The 16,297-nt window shown below is 48.9% G+C and overlaps 1 protein-coding gene across 1 annotated transcript in view; it reads left to right on the top strand.

The window, feature by feature from the left end:
• Positions 1-215: 215 nt before the first annotated feature.
• LOC129699114 (solute carrier family 15 member 2-like) overlaps positions 216-16,297 on the top strand; it is a 55,162-nt gene continuing 39,080 nt past the window's right edge. Inside the window, exons 1-5 of the mRNA XM_055638781.1 lie at positions 216-482; positions 1,095-1,141; positions 11,365-11,452; positions 12,400-12,541; positions 14,691-14,783. Coding sequence (XP_055494756.1) covers positions 464-482; positions 1,095-1,141; positions 11,365-11,452; positions 12,400-12,541; positions 14,691-14,783 — 389 coding nt within the window. The 5' untranslated portion in view covers positions 216-463. The remainder of the gene's footprint in view (positions 483-1,094; positions 1,142-11,364; positions 11,453-12,399; positions 12,542-14,690; positions 14,784-16,297) is intronic.

The following is a 16,297-nucleotide window of genomic DNA, read 5'->3' on the forward strand; positions in this document are numbered from 1 at the left end:
TATGTGTGTGTGTGTGAATGTGGGTCTGAGAGAGGTCTCTGGGGCCAGCGTTGCTGGAGGCTGGGAGAGTACAGGCAGAGTTAACAGCCACTTTCATTTCACTGCACATCTCGTATGTGTATGTGACAAATAAACTTGACTTGACACACACACACACACACCACGCCTTTACCGCTAGTCTCTCTCTCTCTCTGTCTGTCATTGGAAGGGGGTGTGTACATGTGTCTGCGTGTGTCAAAGGTACACACACACACAATAATCACTCAAGCATGCCAGGTTCCCGGCCGGCAGTGCACTTCACTCTCCCACCTTCAACTTGATAGGCGATAAATGAAATATTAACGAGAAACGTCGACCAAAACTGTGGAATTTTGGGAACAGGCAGAGAGACAGAGAGAGAGAGAGAGAGAGAGTGTGTGTGTGCTGGAACTTTTTTGAAAACTTTTCCAAACTCTGTTCCAAAATGGCAAAGAAAAAAACAGGTATGTTGCTTTGGTCTCATTTCATTTGCCAACGCCAACTTTGTTTCTCTTATTTATATTTTGAACATGGCTTAATGTTGATACGTCTCGCCGGGGGTTATTTATAAAGGGGGTCTGTGGTTCATGTTACCGTTGTAAACATCTCTTTTTCTCTCCCCCCCCCCCCCCTTCCCCATTCTCTCTCCTCTCCTTCTCTCTCCTCTCCACCTCCCTCTCCTCTCCTCCCCTCCTCTCCCCCATCCCCTCTCTCTCCCCCCCTCTCTCCCCCTCTCCCCATCCTCTCTCTCTCCCCCTCTCTCTCTCTCCCTCCTCTCTCTCTCTTTCCCTCTCCCTCCCTCTCTCTCCCTCCCTCTCTCTCCCCCTCCCTCTCTCGCCCTCTCTCTCCCCCTCCCCCCCTCCCCCCCCCTCTCTCTCTCCCTCCCCCCCTCTCTCCCCCCCCTCTCTCTCTCCCCTTCTCTTTCTCTCTCCCCCCTCTCTCTCCCTCCCTCTCTCTCTCTCCCCCTCACTCTCTCTCCCTCTCTCTCCCCTCTCCCCCCCTCTCTCTCTCCCTCCCTCCCTCTCTCTCTCTCTCCCCCCCTCCCTCTCTCTCCTCCTCCCCCCTCCCCGCCAAAGAAGATGAGACTGAGAATGACCCGTGCTCCCCCAAGAAGCAGTCTCCGGTTAGTATGCATGAGGTGTATTTACAAGTAACGGTGATGAACCGTGGGTTGTAGGAGAGAAGGCAACTGCTGGATTCCCAGTTGGAAGCGCAATGTGTTGCTTTGCTGGTGTTTCTCAGACATGTCCACAGCTGACGTTGTCTCCAGTGGAATGGAGCAGCCGCGGGCCACAGGTTCACAATGACTGTTTTTATTGTTGGGTAAACACACCGTTAATTTACATGTATTTATCGTAAACTATCGATGTGTTTGTGTGTGTGTTTTGTGTGTGTGTGTGTGTGGGTGTGTGTGTGTGTGTGTGTGTGTGTGTGTGTGTGTGTGTGTGTGTGTGTGTGTGTGTGTGTGTGTGTGTGTGTGTGTGTGTGTGTGTGTGTGTGTGTTTGTGTGTGTGTGCGTGTGTGTGTGTTTGTGTGTGTGTGTGTGTGTGTGTGTGTGTGTGTGTGTGTGTGTGTGTGTGTGTGTGTGTGTGTGTGTGTGTGTGTGTGTGTGTGTGTGTGTGTGTTTGTGTGTGTGTGTGTGTGTGTGTGTGTGTGTGTGTGTGTGTGTGTGTGTGTGTGTGTGTGTGTGTGTGTGTGTGTGTGTGTGTGTGTGTGTGTGTGTGTGTGTGTGTTTGTGTGTGTGTGTGTGTGTGTGTGTGTGTGTGTGTGTGTGTGTGTGTGTGTGTGTGTGTGTGTGTGTGTTTGTGTGTTTGTGTGTGTGTGTGTGTTTGTGTGTGTGTGTGTGTGTGTGTGTGTGTGTGTGTGTGTGTGTGTGTGTGTGTGTTTGTGTGTGTGTGTGTGTGTGTGTGTGTGTGTGTGTGTGTGTGTGTGTGTGTGTGTGTGTGTGTGTGTGTGTGTGTGTGTGTTTGTGCGTGTGTTTGTGCGTGTGTGTGTGTTTGTGTTCATAGGTTCATAAGTGATAGGAGCAGAATTAGGCCATTCGGCCCATCAAGTCAACTCCACCATTCAATCATGGCTGATCTATCTAGGGTTACCAACTGTCCCGTATTAGCCGGGACATCCCGTATATTGGGCTATAAATTGGTTTGTCCCGTACGGGACCGCCCTTGTCCCGTATTTGACCGCTACTACTCGGGTCGATGGGACTGTCGGGTCTGAGCGCCGCGTCCGGCCCCGCCTCACCCGTCCCGACGTAGTGCAGCCCGTGGAGTGCAGCAGCAGCGCCTCGCCCGTGGCCCCGTCGGTCGGCAGCCTGGTCAGCTGTCCGACCTTCCGACCTTCGTTTACCGCTGACACCACCACCACCCCTCCATCTCATGGCCGATCATCGGTTTATGAGTTGGATTGGGTGCTGGACTTTGAGCGCCCGGGCCAAAACTCCTCAGCTGGCCAGCCGGCTGGGCTTAGTGTGCAGTCCAGCACCCGGGCCAACTCATCATTCACCCAGCCACGGCCGAGTCGGTCAATGAATTGCCGTCGGGAATTTGTCCCGTATTTTGACCTTTCGTCCCTTATTTGGGAGTGAGAAAGTTGGCAACCCTAGATCTATCTCTACCTCCTAACCCCATTCCCCTCCCCACACCCATATTAATCAAGAACCTATCTATCTCTGCCTTAAAATTATCCACTGACTTGGCCTCTACAGCCTTCTGTGGCAAAGAATTCACCGCCCTCCGACTGAAGAAATTCCTCCTCATCTCCTTCCTAGAGGAACGTCCTTTAATTCTGAGACTATGACGTGTGTGTGTGTGTGAGGGTGAGGGTGTGTAAGGGTGAGTGTGTATTTGTGGCTCGAAGGGCCGAATGGCCTCTTCCTGAACCTATTTTCTATGTTTCTAAGTCAAGTCAAGAGAGTTTTATTGTTATGTGTCCCAGATAGGACAATGACATTCGTGTTTGCTGCAGCACAACAGAATATGTAAACATAATACAGAACAGGAGATAAAAGTTCAGTGTGTCTATATACCATAGACCAAATATACACAACAAATAAACAGATAAAGTGCAATAGTAAAAATAGACTGCTATTGTTCAGAGCTTGTTTGATGTTGTGTTTAATAGCCTGATGGCTGTGGGGAAGAGTCTGTTCCTGAACCTGGATGTTCCAGATTTCAACCTCCTGTATTTGTACAGGCATAGCGTCAACAAAGAAACAGCCCCCCTGCCCAACTTGTCCATACCCCCATCAAAATGCCCCATCTAAATTACAGATGCCAGCTTGTGTAGGAAGGAACTGCAGATGCTGGTTTACACAAAGTAAGACACAAAATGCTGGAGTAACCCAGCGGGCCAGGCAGCATCTCTGGAGAGAAGGAATGGGTGACGTTTCGGATCGAGACCCTTCTTCCGACTGAGACTCAGGGGAGAGGGAGACGCATAGATATGGAAGGGTAAGGTGTGAAAACAACAGATCAAAGCGGACGGAACACAAAAAAGCTGGAGAAACGCAGCGGGTGCAGCAGCATCTATGGAGCGAAGGAGATGGGTAACGTTTCGGGCCGAAACCCGTCTTCAGACTGATAGGGGGTGGCGAAGAGTAGGAAGGAAAAAGGGAGGAGGAGGAGCCCGAGGGCTGGGTGATGGGAGGAGACAGCTCGAGGGCTAAGGAAGGGGAGGAGACATCAAGGGCTAACAAAATTGGGAGAATTCAACGTTCATGCCCGCCGGATGCAGGCTCCCCAAGCGGAATATGAGGTGCTGTTCCTCCAATTTCCGGTGTTGCTCACTCTGGCAATGGAGGAGACCCAGGACAGAGAGGTCGGACGGGGAATGGGAGGGGGAGTTGAAGTGCTGAGCCACCGGGAGGTCAGGTAGGTTATTGCGGACTGAGCGGAGGTGTTCGGCGAAACGATCGCCCAACCTCCGCTTAGTCTCACCGATGTAGATCAGCTGACATCAAGAGCAGCGGATGCAGTAGATGAGGTTGGAGGAGATACAGGTGAACCTCTGTCGCACCTGGAACGACTGCTTGGGTCCTTGAATGGAGTCGAGGGGGAAGGTAAAGGGACAGGTGTTGCATTTCTTGCGGTTGCAATGGAAAGTGCCCGGGGAGGGGGTGGTGTGGGAGGGAAGGGAAGAATTGACAAGGGAGTTGCGGAGGGAGCGGTCTTTGCGGGAGGCAGACATGGGGGGGAGATGGGAAGATGTGGCGAGTGGTGGGGTCACGTTGGAGGTGGCGGAAATGACGTATGATTATCTGTTGTATGTGACGGCTGGTGGGGTGAAAGGTGAGGATCAAAGTGGAGGATGGTCGAAGGGAATGTCGAATGGCTCATTGTTATCTGAGGGGAAGGTGACAACGAGGCATACAATCGTAAAAATGAATGAGGAGGACCAGTGGAGCTAGTCGGAGAACCAGGGTGGGGGAGGGAGTGAGGGAGGGAGGGAGAAGGAAAACAAGGAATTGGAGAAACAGCACCTCATATTCCGTTTGGGGAGTCTGCATCCCGGGGGCATGAACATCGAATTCTCCCAATTTTGTTAGTCCTTGCTGTCTCCTCCCCTTCCTCAACCCCCCTGCTGTCTCCTCCCATCCCCCAGCCTTCGGGCTCCTCCTGCTTTTCCCTTTCTTGTCCCCACCCACCCCCGCCCCCGATTAGTCTGAAGAAGGGTTTCGGCCCGAAACGTTGCCTATTTCCTTCGCTCCATAGATGCTGCTGCACCCGCTGAGTTTCTCCAGCTTTTTTGTGTAACGAAGGAAAACAAGAGTTAGTTGAAGCTAGAGATTTATTATAGATGCCTGCATTTGGTCCACATCCCTCCAAAACATTCCTGCCAAGAGGTACAGAAGTCCGCAGGGTGTTGAATGTATCCTCAATAAGGATTGTATCATAATTGTATAATAGTTTATTATGGATATATGTTTGTATTGTATTTATGGTGGTGGGTTCTGGCTTGTTTTATTGTAGTGTAAATATTATTTTTTAATAATTGAATAAATTTTTTGATTTAAAAAAAAAAAAAAAAAGAGGTACAGAAGTGTGTAAACGCACACCTCCAGATTCAGGGCCAGTTTCTTCCCAGCTGTTATCAGGCAACTGAACCCTTCTCTCACCAACCAGAGAACAGTCCTGAGCTGCCGTCTCATAAGTTCATAAGTGATATGAGTAGAATTAGGCCATTTGGCCCGTCGAGTCTACTCCGCCATTCAATCATGGCTGAACTATCTCTCCCTCCTAGCCCCATTCTCCTCCCCATAACCCCTGACACCTGTACCTCTGACATCTACCCAAATGGAGACCTTGAACTATCTTTTATTCTCCGGAGATGCTGCCGGACCCACTGAGTGACTCCAGCAATTTGGGATGGAAACTGACCTGCCTGAAGAAGTTTCGACCTGAAACGTCACCCATTCCTTCCCTCCTGAGATGCTGCCTGTCCCGCTGAGTTACTCCAGCATTTTGTCTGTACCTATTTTAGTTGCACCAGAGATGCAGCCTAACCCACAGTAAAATTCGTACATGTTGCAGCTTTACGGGCACATCATCACATCAACACAATAAAAGAATATACAATGAATAAATGTACAATGTTTTACTAGTGTGGCACAGTGGTGCAGCGGTAGAGTTGCTGCCTTACAGCGCCAGAGACCCGGGTTCGATCCCGACTACGGGTGCTTGCCTGTACGGAGTTTGTACGTTCTCCCCGTGACCTGCGTGGGCTTTCTCCGAGGTCTTCAGTTTCTCCCACATTCCAGAGACATGCAGAGTTTTAGGTTCATTTGCTTCGGTAAATTGAGCCTGGTGTGTGGGAAGGAACTGCAGAGGCTGGTTTACACCGAAGATAGACACAAAGTGCTGGAGTAACTCAGCGGGACAGGCAGCATCTCTGGAGAGATGGAACGGGTGACGTTTTGGGTCAAGACCTTTCTTCAGACTGAGTGTCGGGAGAAAGGGAGACTAGAGATATGGAAGGCTCAGGTGTGAAAACGACAGATCAAAGCAGGCGATGTTCGAGGAAATGTAGAATTGCTCATTGTTAGCTGAGGGAAAGGTGACAGCGATCCATGCGATCCGAAAAATTAATCAGGTGGACAGTCGGAGAACTAGGGTGGAGGAGGGACGGAGAGAGAGACAGGGAAAGCAAGGGTTACTTGAAGTTAGAGATATCAAAAATTATATCACTGGGTTGTAAGCTGGCCAAGCGAAATATGAGGTGCTGTTCCTCCAATTGTGTAAGGGGTGATCATTGGTTGGTGTGGACACAAGGGCCTGTTTCCAGGCTGTATCTGTACACTTCTTCTTGTTGAGTCCACACACAAGATTAGAAGTTGTTCAGCCAAGAGGCGAACGCACTGCCCGGCATCTGCATACAATGGTGTCCGTCTTGTGCTTCTTGTGCGTGGTGGTGGAAAGATTGGTCGAAACAGAGCCACGACGTGAACGCTCTTTCCTTGACCCCATCTGTACACTAAACTAAACTAATCTAAAATAAATCGCCAGTTATACCATGAAACCTGGCCATAATAGTGCAAGAATAAGGGCCGGCCATTTAGAACGGAGATATGGGAAAAACCTTTTCACCCAGAGAACTGTGAATCTGTGGAATTTTCTGCCTCAAGAGGGCAGTGGAGGACAAGTCTCTGGATGCTTTCAAGAGATGTTAGATGGAGCTCTTAAAGATAGCGGAGTCAAGGGATATGGTGAGTAGGCAGGATTGTGGATGATCAGCCATGATCACATTGAATGGCGGTGCTGGCTCGAAGGGCTGAATGGCCTACTCCTGCACCTATCGTCTAAGCAAAAGTAAACAGTGCAGGATTTTCTGCAGGAGTGGATTTGGGACCGTCTGGCTTGGTCAGTGAGAGTACACCTGAAGCAACTGGAACCCCGAGCAACACTTCAGGTCATAGAGTGATACAGTGTGGAAACAGGCCCTTCGGCCTAACTTTCCCGCACCGACCAACATGCCCCATCTACACTAGTCCCACCTGCCTGCATTTACCCCATATCCCTCTCAACCTGTCCTAACCATGTACCTGTCGAATTGCTTCTTAAACTTTGCAATCATCCCAGCCTCAACTACATCCTCCGGCAGCTCGTTCCATACACCCACCATCCTTTGTGTGAAAGAGTTACCCCCTCAGATCCCTATTAAATCTTTCTCCCCCCCCCCTCCCCCCTCCCCCCCCCTTCCCCCCTCCCGCTTCACCTTAGACCTATGTCCTCTATTTCTCGATTCCCCTGCTCTGGACAAGAGACTCTGTGCATCTAAGCGATCTATATTCCTCTCATGATTTTGTACACGTCTAACGTTTGTTCGGTCGTGTGTCAGACGCCGTACAGCTCGCCATTGGCATCGTGTCGTCATTTCCGCGGATCGCCTCGAGGAGGCTTCGGTCATGATCCCCAAAACCTCTATAAGATCACCCCTCATCCCCTTACCCTCCCAGGGAATAGAGTCCCAGCCTGCTCCGGTCCCAGACATCCTCCATGTCAGCAGTTTTCTGATATGCTTGCGTAAATTACTATTAAAACACAATGTACTCGCGGTATAACAGCAGGATACGCCCTCTACGAAGAAAACCAAGCCCAAAGCCAAAGTATTATCTAAACTGTTTATACACACTTATGCTAAGGACAATAACTAACTCCATAAGTACCAATACGTTCTTTACACGGTTAATTCCCGGGATGGTGGGACTGTCATATGCTGAGAGAATGGACTGGCTGGGCTTGTATACTCTGGAGTTCAGAAGGATGTGGGAATCTTATTGAAACATATAAGATTATTAAGGGTCTGAAGAAGGGTTTCGGCCCGAAACTTTGCCTATTTCCTTCGCTCCATAGATGCTGCGGCACCCGCTGAGTTTCTCCAGCACTTTTGTCTACCTAGGATTATTAAGGGGTTGGACACGCTAGAGGCAGGAAACATGTTCCCGGTGTTGGGGGAGTTCAGAACCAGGGGCACCAGTTTAAGAATAAGGGGTAGGACATTTAGAACGGAGACGAGGAAACACTTTTTCACACATGGAGTTTTGAGTCTGTGGAATTCTCTGTCTCAGTGGAGGCAGGTTCTCTGGATACTTTCAAGAGAGAGCTAGACAGGGCTCTTAAAGATAGAGGAGTCAGAGGATATGGGGAGAAGGCAGGAACGAGGTACAGATTGGTGATGATCAGCCATGATCACATTGAATGGCGCTGCTGGCTCGAAAGGCCGAATGGCCTACTCCTGCACCTATTGTCTATTGTCTAAAACAAGCACATAAATACTAGGCGTGTAGATGCCAGTATATCATTGGGGTTTTCAAGTGGACATCGATGGTATTTTGTTGAGTTAGGCCCACGACACGTCAACAGTTAATCACCGAACAACATAGAAACATAGAAAATAGGTGCAGGAGTAGGCCATTCGGCCCTTCGAGCCTGCACTGCCATTCAATATGATCATGGCTGATCATCCAACTCAATATCCTGTACCTGCCTTCTCTCCATACCCCCTGATCCCTTTAGCCACAAGGGCCACATCTAACTCCCTCTTAAATATAACCAATGAACTGGCCTCAACTACCTTCTGTGGCAGACAGTTCCAGAGATTCACCACTCTCTGTGTGAAAAATGGTTTCTTCATCTCTGTCCTAAAGGATTTCCCCTTCATCCTTAAACTGTGACCCCTCGTCCAGGACTTCCCCAACATCGGGAACAATCTTCCTGCATCTAGCCTGTCCAACCCCTTAAGAATTTTGTAAGTTTCTATAAGATCCCCTCTCAATCTCCTAAATTCTAGCGAATACAAGCCGAGTCTATCCAGTATTTCTTCATATAAAAGACCTGACATCCCAGGAATCAGTCTGGTGAACCTTCTCTGTACTCCCTCTATGGCAAGAATGTCTTTCCTCCGATTTGGCGACCAAAACTGTACGCAATACTCCAGGTGTGGTCTCACCAAGACCCTGTACAACTGCAGTAGAACCTCCCTGCTCCTATACTCAAATCGTCTCAATACTGCAACCCTTCTCAGTACCTGCTCTCACCACCTATGCTACCAGAATCTACCAAATAAAGGAAACTACAGATGATTAATTCACGCAAACAAATGCTAAAGACTCGCATCCCGTCGTAAACAGTTCAGTTCTGTTCTGTTTAGTTTATTGTCACGAGTACCGCAGTTGTCATGTTGCAGTTGTACAAGACGTTGGTGAGGCCACATTTAGAATACTGTGTTCAGTTCTGGACGCAATGTTATAGAAAACATGTTGTCAAACTGGAAAGAGTACAGAGAAAATTTGCAAGGATGTTGCCAGGGCTAGAGGGTGTGAGCTATAGTGAGAGGTTGAGTAGGCTTGGATCGCAGAAGGATGAGGGGTGATCTTATTTGAGAGTATATAATCATGAGCGGAATAGATCGGGTAGATGCACAGAGCCTCTTGCTCAGAGTAGGTGAATCGAGGGCCAGAGGGCATTGGTTTAAGGTGAAGGGGAAAATATTTTATAAGAATCTGAGGGGTAACTTTTTCATGCAACGGGTGGTGGGTGTATGGAATGAACTGCTAGAGGAGGTAGTTGAGGCTGGGACTATCCCAACATTTAAGAAACAGTTAGACAGGTACATGTATAGGGCAGGTGTGGAGAGATATGGACCAAGCACAGGCAGGTGGGACTAATGTAAACATAGGAACATAGAAAAAAAGGTGCGAGAGTAGGCCATTCGGCCCTTCGAGAGAGTACCGAATCCATTTGGAAAACATAGAAACATAGAAATTAGGTGCAGGAGTAGGCCATTCGGCCCTTCGAGCCTGCACCGCCATTCAATATGATCATGGCTGATCATCCAGGTCAGTATATCTGACCTGCCTTCTCTCCATACCCCCTGATCCCTTTAGCCACAAGGGCCACATCTAACTCCCTCTTAAATATAGCCAATGTTTGGCCTCAATTACCCTCTGTGGCAGAGAGTTCCAGAGATTCACCACTCTCTGTGTGTAAAAAGTTCTTCTCATCTCAGTTTTAAAGGATTTCCTCCTTATCCTTAAGCTAAGATCATGGCAGATCATCCAAAATCAGCACACCGTTCTTGCTTTTTCCCCCATATCCCTTGATTCCTTTAGCCTTAAGAGCCAAAGCTAACTCTCTCTTGAGCGTTAGCTGGGACATGTTGGCCGGTATGGGCAAGTTGGGCCGAAGGGCCTGTTTCTACACTGTATCACTCTATGACTCTATGAAAATCTTTTGTTGTGTGCAAACCAGTCATCAGAAAGACAATACATGATTACAATCGAGCCATCTACAGTGTACAGATGCATGATCAGAAATAATGTTTAGTGCAAGGTAACGCCAGTGAAGTACTATACAAGAGATTCCAAAGATCACCGATGAGGTAGATAGTAGTTCAGGACTGCTCTCTGGTTATGGTATGATGATTCAGTTGCCTGACAACAGCCAGGAGGCTGCAGGTCTCATTGGTCACGCTAGGCCTCGCTGCTTGGGTCATCGCTGCTCCAAGAGTTGATGCGGGTGGTCTTCAGGTGCGGGGAGTCAGAGAATGGACAGGTCTTTAGTTTAGTTTAGAGATACAACACGGAAGCTGGCTCTTCGGCCTACCGAGTCCACACACTAACACGATCCTACACACACAAGGGACAATTTACATTTATGCCAAGCCAATTAACCTACAAACCTGTGCGTCTTTGGAGTGTGGGAGGAAACCGAAGATCTTTGGGGAAAACTCACGCAGGTCACGGGGAGAACATACAAACTCCGTACAGACAGCACCCGTAGTCAGGATCGAACCCGGGCCTCTGGTGCTGTAAGGCAGCAACTACCGCTGCACCACTGTGCCACCCTAAAGAGGAGTCTGAGAGGAGTTTGAGAAGATCATGTCAAAAAAGTCAGAAATGTTGCTGCAGGAGTAGAGATTTACGTAAGTATGTGGGGAGCGATTGTAATATGTGATTGTAGATCGACTTCCGTGGTCCAGCACGCAAACAGTCGCCTGGGTTGGCCGCCATCTTGGCAACAGTGGCAGTCGTAACGTAATGCAGTGCAGATGAGGAAAAACTCCCCAGAGAGTCGTGAATCTGTGGCGTTCTCTGCCACCGGAGGCAGTGGAGGCCAATTCACTGGATGTTTTCAAGAGAGAGTTAGATATAGCTCTTGGGGCTAACGGAATCAAGGGATATGTGGAGGACAGCAGGAACGGGGTACTGATTGTGGATGATCAGTCATGATCACATTGAATGGTGGTGCTGGCACGAGGGGCCAAATAGCCAACTCCTGCACCTATTGTCTTTGTTTCTGTGTTTCAACGTCATTGCCTTTTAATAACAGTTTTCTCTGTCTCCTGCAGCGACTGTGTGGAACCACCTACCCCCTCAGCATTATATTCGTGGTGGTGAACGAATTCTGTGAACGCTTCTCCTTCTATGGCATGAAAGGTGTGTTCCCGCTCAGCGCGGTTTTGTTTTACAATAGTTTAGTTTAGAGATACAGTGCTTACATTTGGCCCGTATCCCTGTAAACCTGTCCTATCCATGTACCTGTCTAAATGAGAAGAAATGCTGTTAGTGTGCCTGGGCATATGAAGGCGTGCATCAGAATGGCGACTTCACCATCATGCTACCACACTCGGGAACCCTTGGAGTGGAATCCCCTTTAGCACCAACTACTCCGTAATCAAATAAAACAGATTACTAGTCATAGAGTCCAGGACCAGAGGCCATAGCCTCAGAATAAAGGGACCTACCTTTAGAAAGGAGATGAGGAGGAATTTCTTTAGTCAGAGGGTGGTGAATCTGTGGAATTCAATGCCACAGGAGGCTGTGGAGGAGGCCAAGTCAATGGATATATTTAAGGAGGAGATTGATAGATTGGTGTGTCAAATTAGCCCTCTGTCTAAATGTCTCTGAAACGTTGCAATAGTATCTGCCTCAACTACCTCCTCTGGCAGGCCGTTCCATGCACCCTAGAAAGGCCGAGATAGTGTGGATGAGGAGAGGATGTTTCCACTAGTGGGAGAGTCCAGGACCAGAGGTCACAGCCTCAGAATAAAAGGGCGTTCCTTTACGAAGGAGATGAGGAGGAATTTCTTTAGCCGGAGGGTGGTGAATCTGTGGAATTCATTGCCGCAGAAGGCTGTGGAGGAGGCCAAGTCAGTGGATATTTTTAAGGCAGAGACAGACAGATTCATGATTAGTAAGGGGGGTCAAGGATGATGGGGACAAGGCAGGAGAATGGTGTTAGGAGGAAGAGATAGATCAGCCACGATTGAATGGCGGGGTAGACTTGATGGGCCGAATGGCCTAACTCTGCACCTAGAACGTATGAGGTTATGAGGAGGATGCATCTTTCGCTGACTGACCTGCCGTCATTCCTTGTATTCCAGCTGTTCTCACCCTGTACTTTGCAAACTTCCTTCATTGGGACGATGATCAGTCGACGGCCATTTACCATGCCTTCACTGGACTCGCCTACTTCACCCCGGTCTTGGGAGCCCTCATTGCTGACTCCTGGCTGGGAAAGTTCAAGTGAGTTCACGTGTGGCGTCGCATGTATATCTCCCACATTACCGTGAGCCGACGTGTACCCCACTACCAACGGCCCCGACACTAAACCCCCCCTGAAGCCCAGGTCATTGTAGCCGGAGACTTCGGCCAAACCGACCCCAGAGGCGGACCACCAAATTACCACCAGTCAGTGGATATTCTGGAGGCAGAAGTTCTTGATTAGAACGGGTGTCGAGGGCACCCATGCAGGTCACGGGGAGAACGTGCAAACTCCGTACATAGAAACATAGAAATTAGGTGCAGGAGTAGGCCATTCGGCCCTTCGAGCCTGCACCGCCATTCAATATGACCATGGCTGATCATCCAACTCAGAATCCCGTACCTGCCTTCTCTCCATACCCCCTGATCCCCTTAGCCACAAGGGCCACATCTAACTCCCTCTTAAATATAGCCAATGAACTGGCCTCAACTACCCTCTGTGGCAGAGAGTTCCAGAGATTCACCACTCTCTGTGTGAAAAAAGTTCTTCTCATCTCGGTTTTAAAGGATTTCCCCCTTATCCTTAAGCTGTGACCCCTTGTCCTGGACTTCCCTAACATCGGGAACAATCTTCCTGCATCTAGCCTGTCCAACCCCTTAAGAATTTTGTAAGTTTCTATAAGATCCCCTCTCAATCTCCTAAATTCTAGAGAGTATAAACCAAGTCTATCCAGTCTTTCTTCATAAGACAGTCCTGACATCCCAGGAATCAGTCTGGTGAACCGTCTCTGCACTCCCTCTATGGCAATAATGTTCTTCCTCAGATTTGGAGACCAAAACTGTACGCAATACTCCAGGTGTGGTCTCACCAAGACCCTGTACAACTGCAGTAGAACCTCCCTGCTCCTATACTCAAATCCTTTTGCAATGAAAGCTAACATACCATTCGCTTTCCTTACTGCCTGCTGCATCTGCATGCCTACCTTCAATGACTGGTGTACCATGACACCCAGGTCTCGCTGCATCTCCCCCTATCCCAATCGGCCACCATTTGGATAATATACAGACAGCACCCGTAGTCGGGATCGAACCCGGGTCTCCGGCGTTGAATTCGCTGTTAGGCAGCAACTATAGCGCTGCGCCACCATGACCACCTAACCATTGTTTTCATGCATTGGCCTGAAGGAGGTGCCAGAGAACAGCTCAATGCCATGACTTATGGTACACTGTCTGTTGGCTGATCAGAACCTCAAACCATCAGAACTGAAATCAAAGATCAAATAAATTGAAAGAGTTATTCTCAATTGCCTTCTATTTACTCCCAAAGGAACAGTCTTTAACCTCGGAATAATAGAGCAAGGATCTGTGTAAAATATAGTCTGCACTTTTAAAACTCCTCCATGTAAAACGAGTCATTGCTTCCGATGATGTCAGCTGTTGTCCGGCTGGTGGGCACGTCATTGTAAGCGTCACGGTGGTGCAGCAGTAGAGTTGGTGCTTTACAGCGCCAGAGACCCCGGTTCGATCCTGACGACGGGCGCTGCCTGTACGGAGTTTGCCGGCCCGGGGGTTTGCACACGTTCTCCCGGTGGGTTTACCCACTGGTGCACTTTACCGCTGTAACTCAAGACCTCCAATTGCAGGAATATCCTTCCGTTTAGTTCAGAGATACAGGGCGGAAACATGCCCTTCGGCCCACCAATGCGCCGTCCAATGATCACCCTGTACACTTGTACTATCCCACACACGAGGAACAAATTTTCGTGACGGAAGCCAATCCATCGTGTATTGTGTGTTTTTTTTTCAACTGTATCGCTGCTGGCAAATTCGTTTCACTGCACCTTAGTTGGTGCACGTAACAAATAAATTTGACATTGACTTTCACCCACTAACCTGTCCTTCTTTGGAATGTGGGTGGAAACCGGAGCACCCGGAGACAACCCACACAGCCACGCGGAGAAGGCACAAACTCCGTACGGACAGCCCCCGTAGTCAGGATCGAACCCGGGTCTCTGGCGCTGTGAGGCAGCAACTCGACCACTGCGCCACCGTGCTACCCTTCGTAAACATTTTCTCCGCCTTGCCAGTTTCGTGCCTCGTTTTAAAATGAAGGATAAAAATATTAATCTTAGCGGCTCATCGCATCTTCGTAAATACTGATTTGATGTTTGCCTTCTTTGATCACAAACAGGACCATCGTCATCCTTTCTATTGTTTACATCATCGGCCACGTGGTGAAATCAATCGGTGCCATTCCACCGGTGGGCAACCATACGGTACATGTGTGAGTAAAAGAAAACATGTTCTTCAAAATAATTTGCGCACCAAATCACCATAGACGCACAGAGTCCATTGCCCAAGTAGGGGAATCGAGGACCAGATGACAAGTGTTCAAGGTGAAGGGGAAAGGAACTAGACCAAGTGCAGACCCGATGGGTCTGCTCCCCCACGCAGCCCCCACGGGAGACGTGGTCCTCCAATTCAAGCCGTTCAGAACTCAGCAGTGCGGCTATTTTTAAATGGCGTCTTTGAGGTGAGATGCGGGCGCCAGCAGCCGTTATGGTCGCTGGCCAGCAGGAGGCGACAAAATTAGTGAGTGGTGGGGGGGAGAAGTACTTGGAATGAAAAGTGAAATCTCTACCGAAATGGAAAAAATCTGGGTGTTTGTGGGTCTGGTGTTAGCGTAGCAACGAATCAAAGACTGGCACCCACAGGCTGGCAACCACAAGTCAGGCAGAAACACAGCCAGCCAGCAGCCACAGAGTTTTTAGATAGATAGATAGATAGATAGATAGATAGATAGACAGACAGACAGACAGAGACAGACAATAGATGCAGGAGTAGGCCATTCGGCCCTTCGAGCCAGCACTGCCATTCAATGTGATCATGGCTGATCATATCCAATCAGTACCCCGTTCCTGCCGACTCCGCTATATTTAAGAGCCCTATCTAACTCTCTCTTGAAAGTATCCAGGGAACCGGCCACCACCGCTCCATCTGAGGGGTGACTTTTTCACACGAAGGTTAGTAAGTGCATGGGTCTAGCTCCCACTGGAGGAGGTAGTTGAGGCTGGGACTATCCCAACGTTTAAGAAACAGTTACACAGTTACATGGATAGGACCAGTTTGGAGGGATATGGACCAAGTGCAGACGGGTGGGACTAGTGTAGCTGGGACATGTTGGCCGGTGTGGGAAAGTTGGGCCGAAGGGCCTGTTTCCACGCTGTATCACTATGACTCTATCCAAGGAAAGTTGCGCTGGCTCTGGGGAGGGTCCAGAGGAGGTTTACAAGAATGAACCCAGGAATGAGTGGGTTAACCTATGATGAGTCTACGTTTGTCGGCACTGGGTCTGTACTCGCGGGAGTTTAGAAGGACCTCATTGAAACGTATAGAATAGTGGAAGTCTTTGATAGAGTAGATGTGGAGAGGATGTTTCCACTGGTGGGAGAGTCTAGGACTAGAGGTCATAGTCTCAGAATTAAAGGATGTTTCTTTAGGAAGGAGATGAGGAGAAATAATTTAGTCGGAGGGTGGTGAATTTGCCACAGAAGTCTGTGAAGGACGTCAGTGGGTATTTTTAAGGCAGAGATAGTATAGGTGTCAGAGGTTATGGGGAGAAGGCAGGAGAATGGGGTTAGGAGGGAGAGATAGATCAGCCATGATTGAATGGCTGAGTAGACTTGATGGGCCGAATAGCCTAATTCTACTCTTATTCCTTATAACCTTATGAACTTAAACATAAAAACATAGAAAATAGTTGCAGGTATAGACCATTCAATGTGATCCTGGCTAATC

Source organism: Leucoraja erinacea, chromosome 7 (assembly GCF_028641065.1).
Source record: "Leucoraja erinacea ecotype New England chromosome 7, Leri_hhj_1, whole genome shotgun sequence".
Lineage (NCBI taxonomy): Eukaryota > Metazoa > Chordata > Chondrichthyes > Rajiformes > Rajidae > Leucoraja > Leucoraja erinaceus.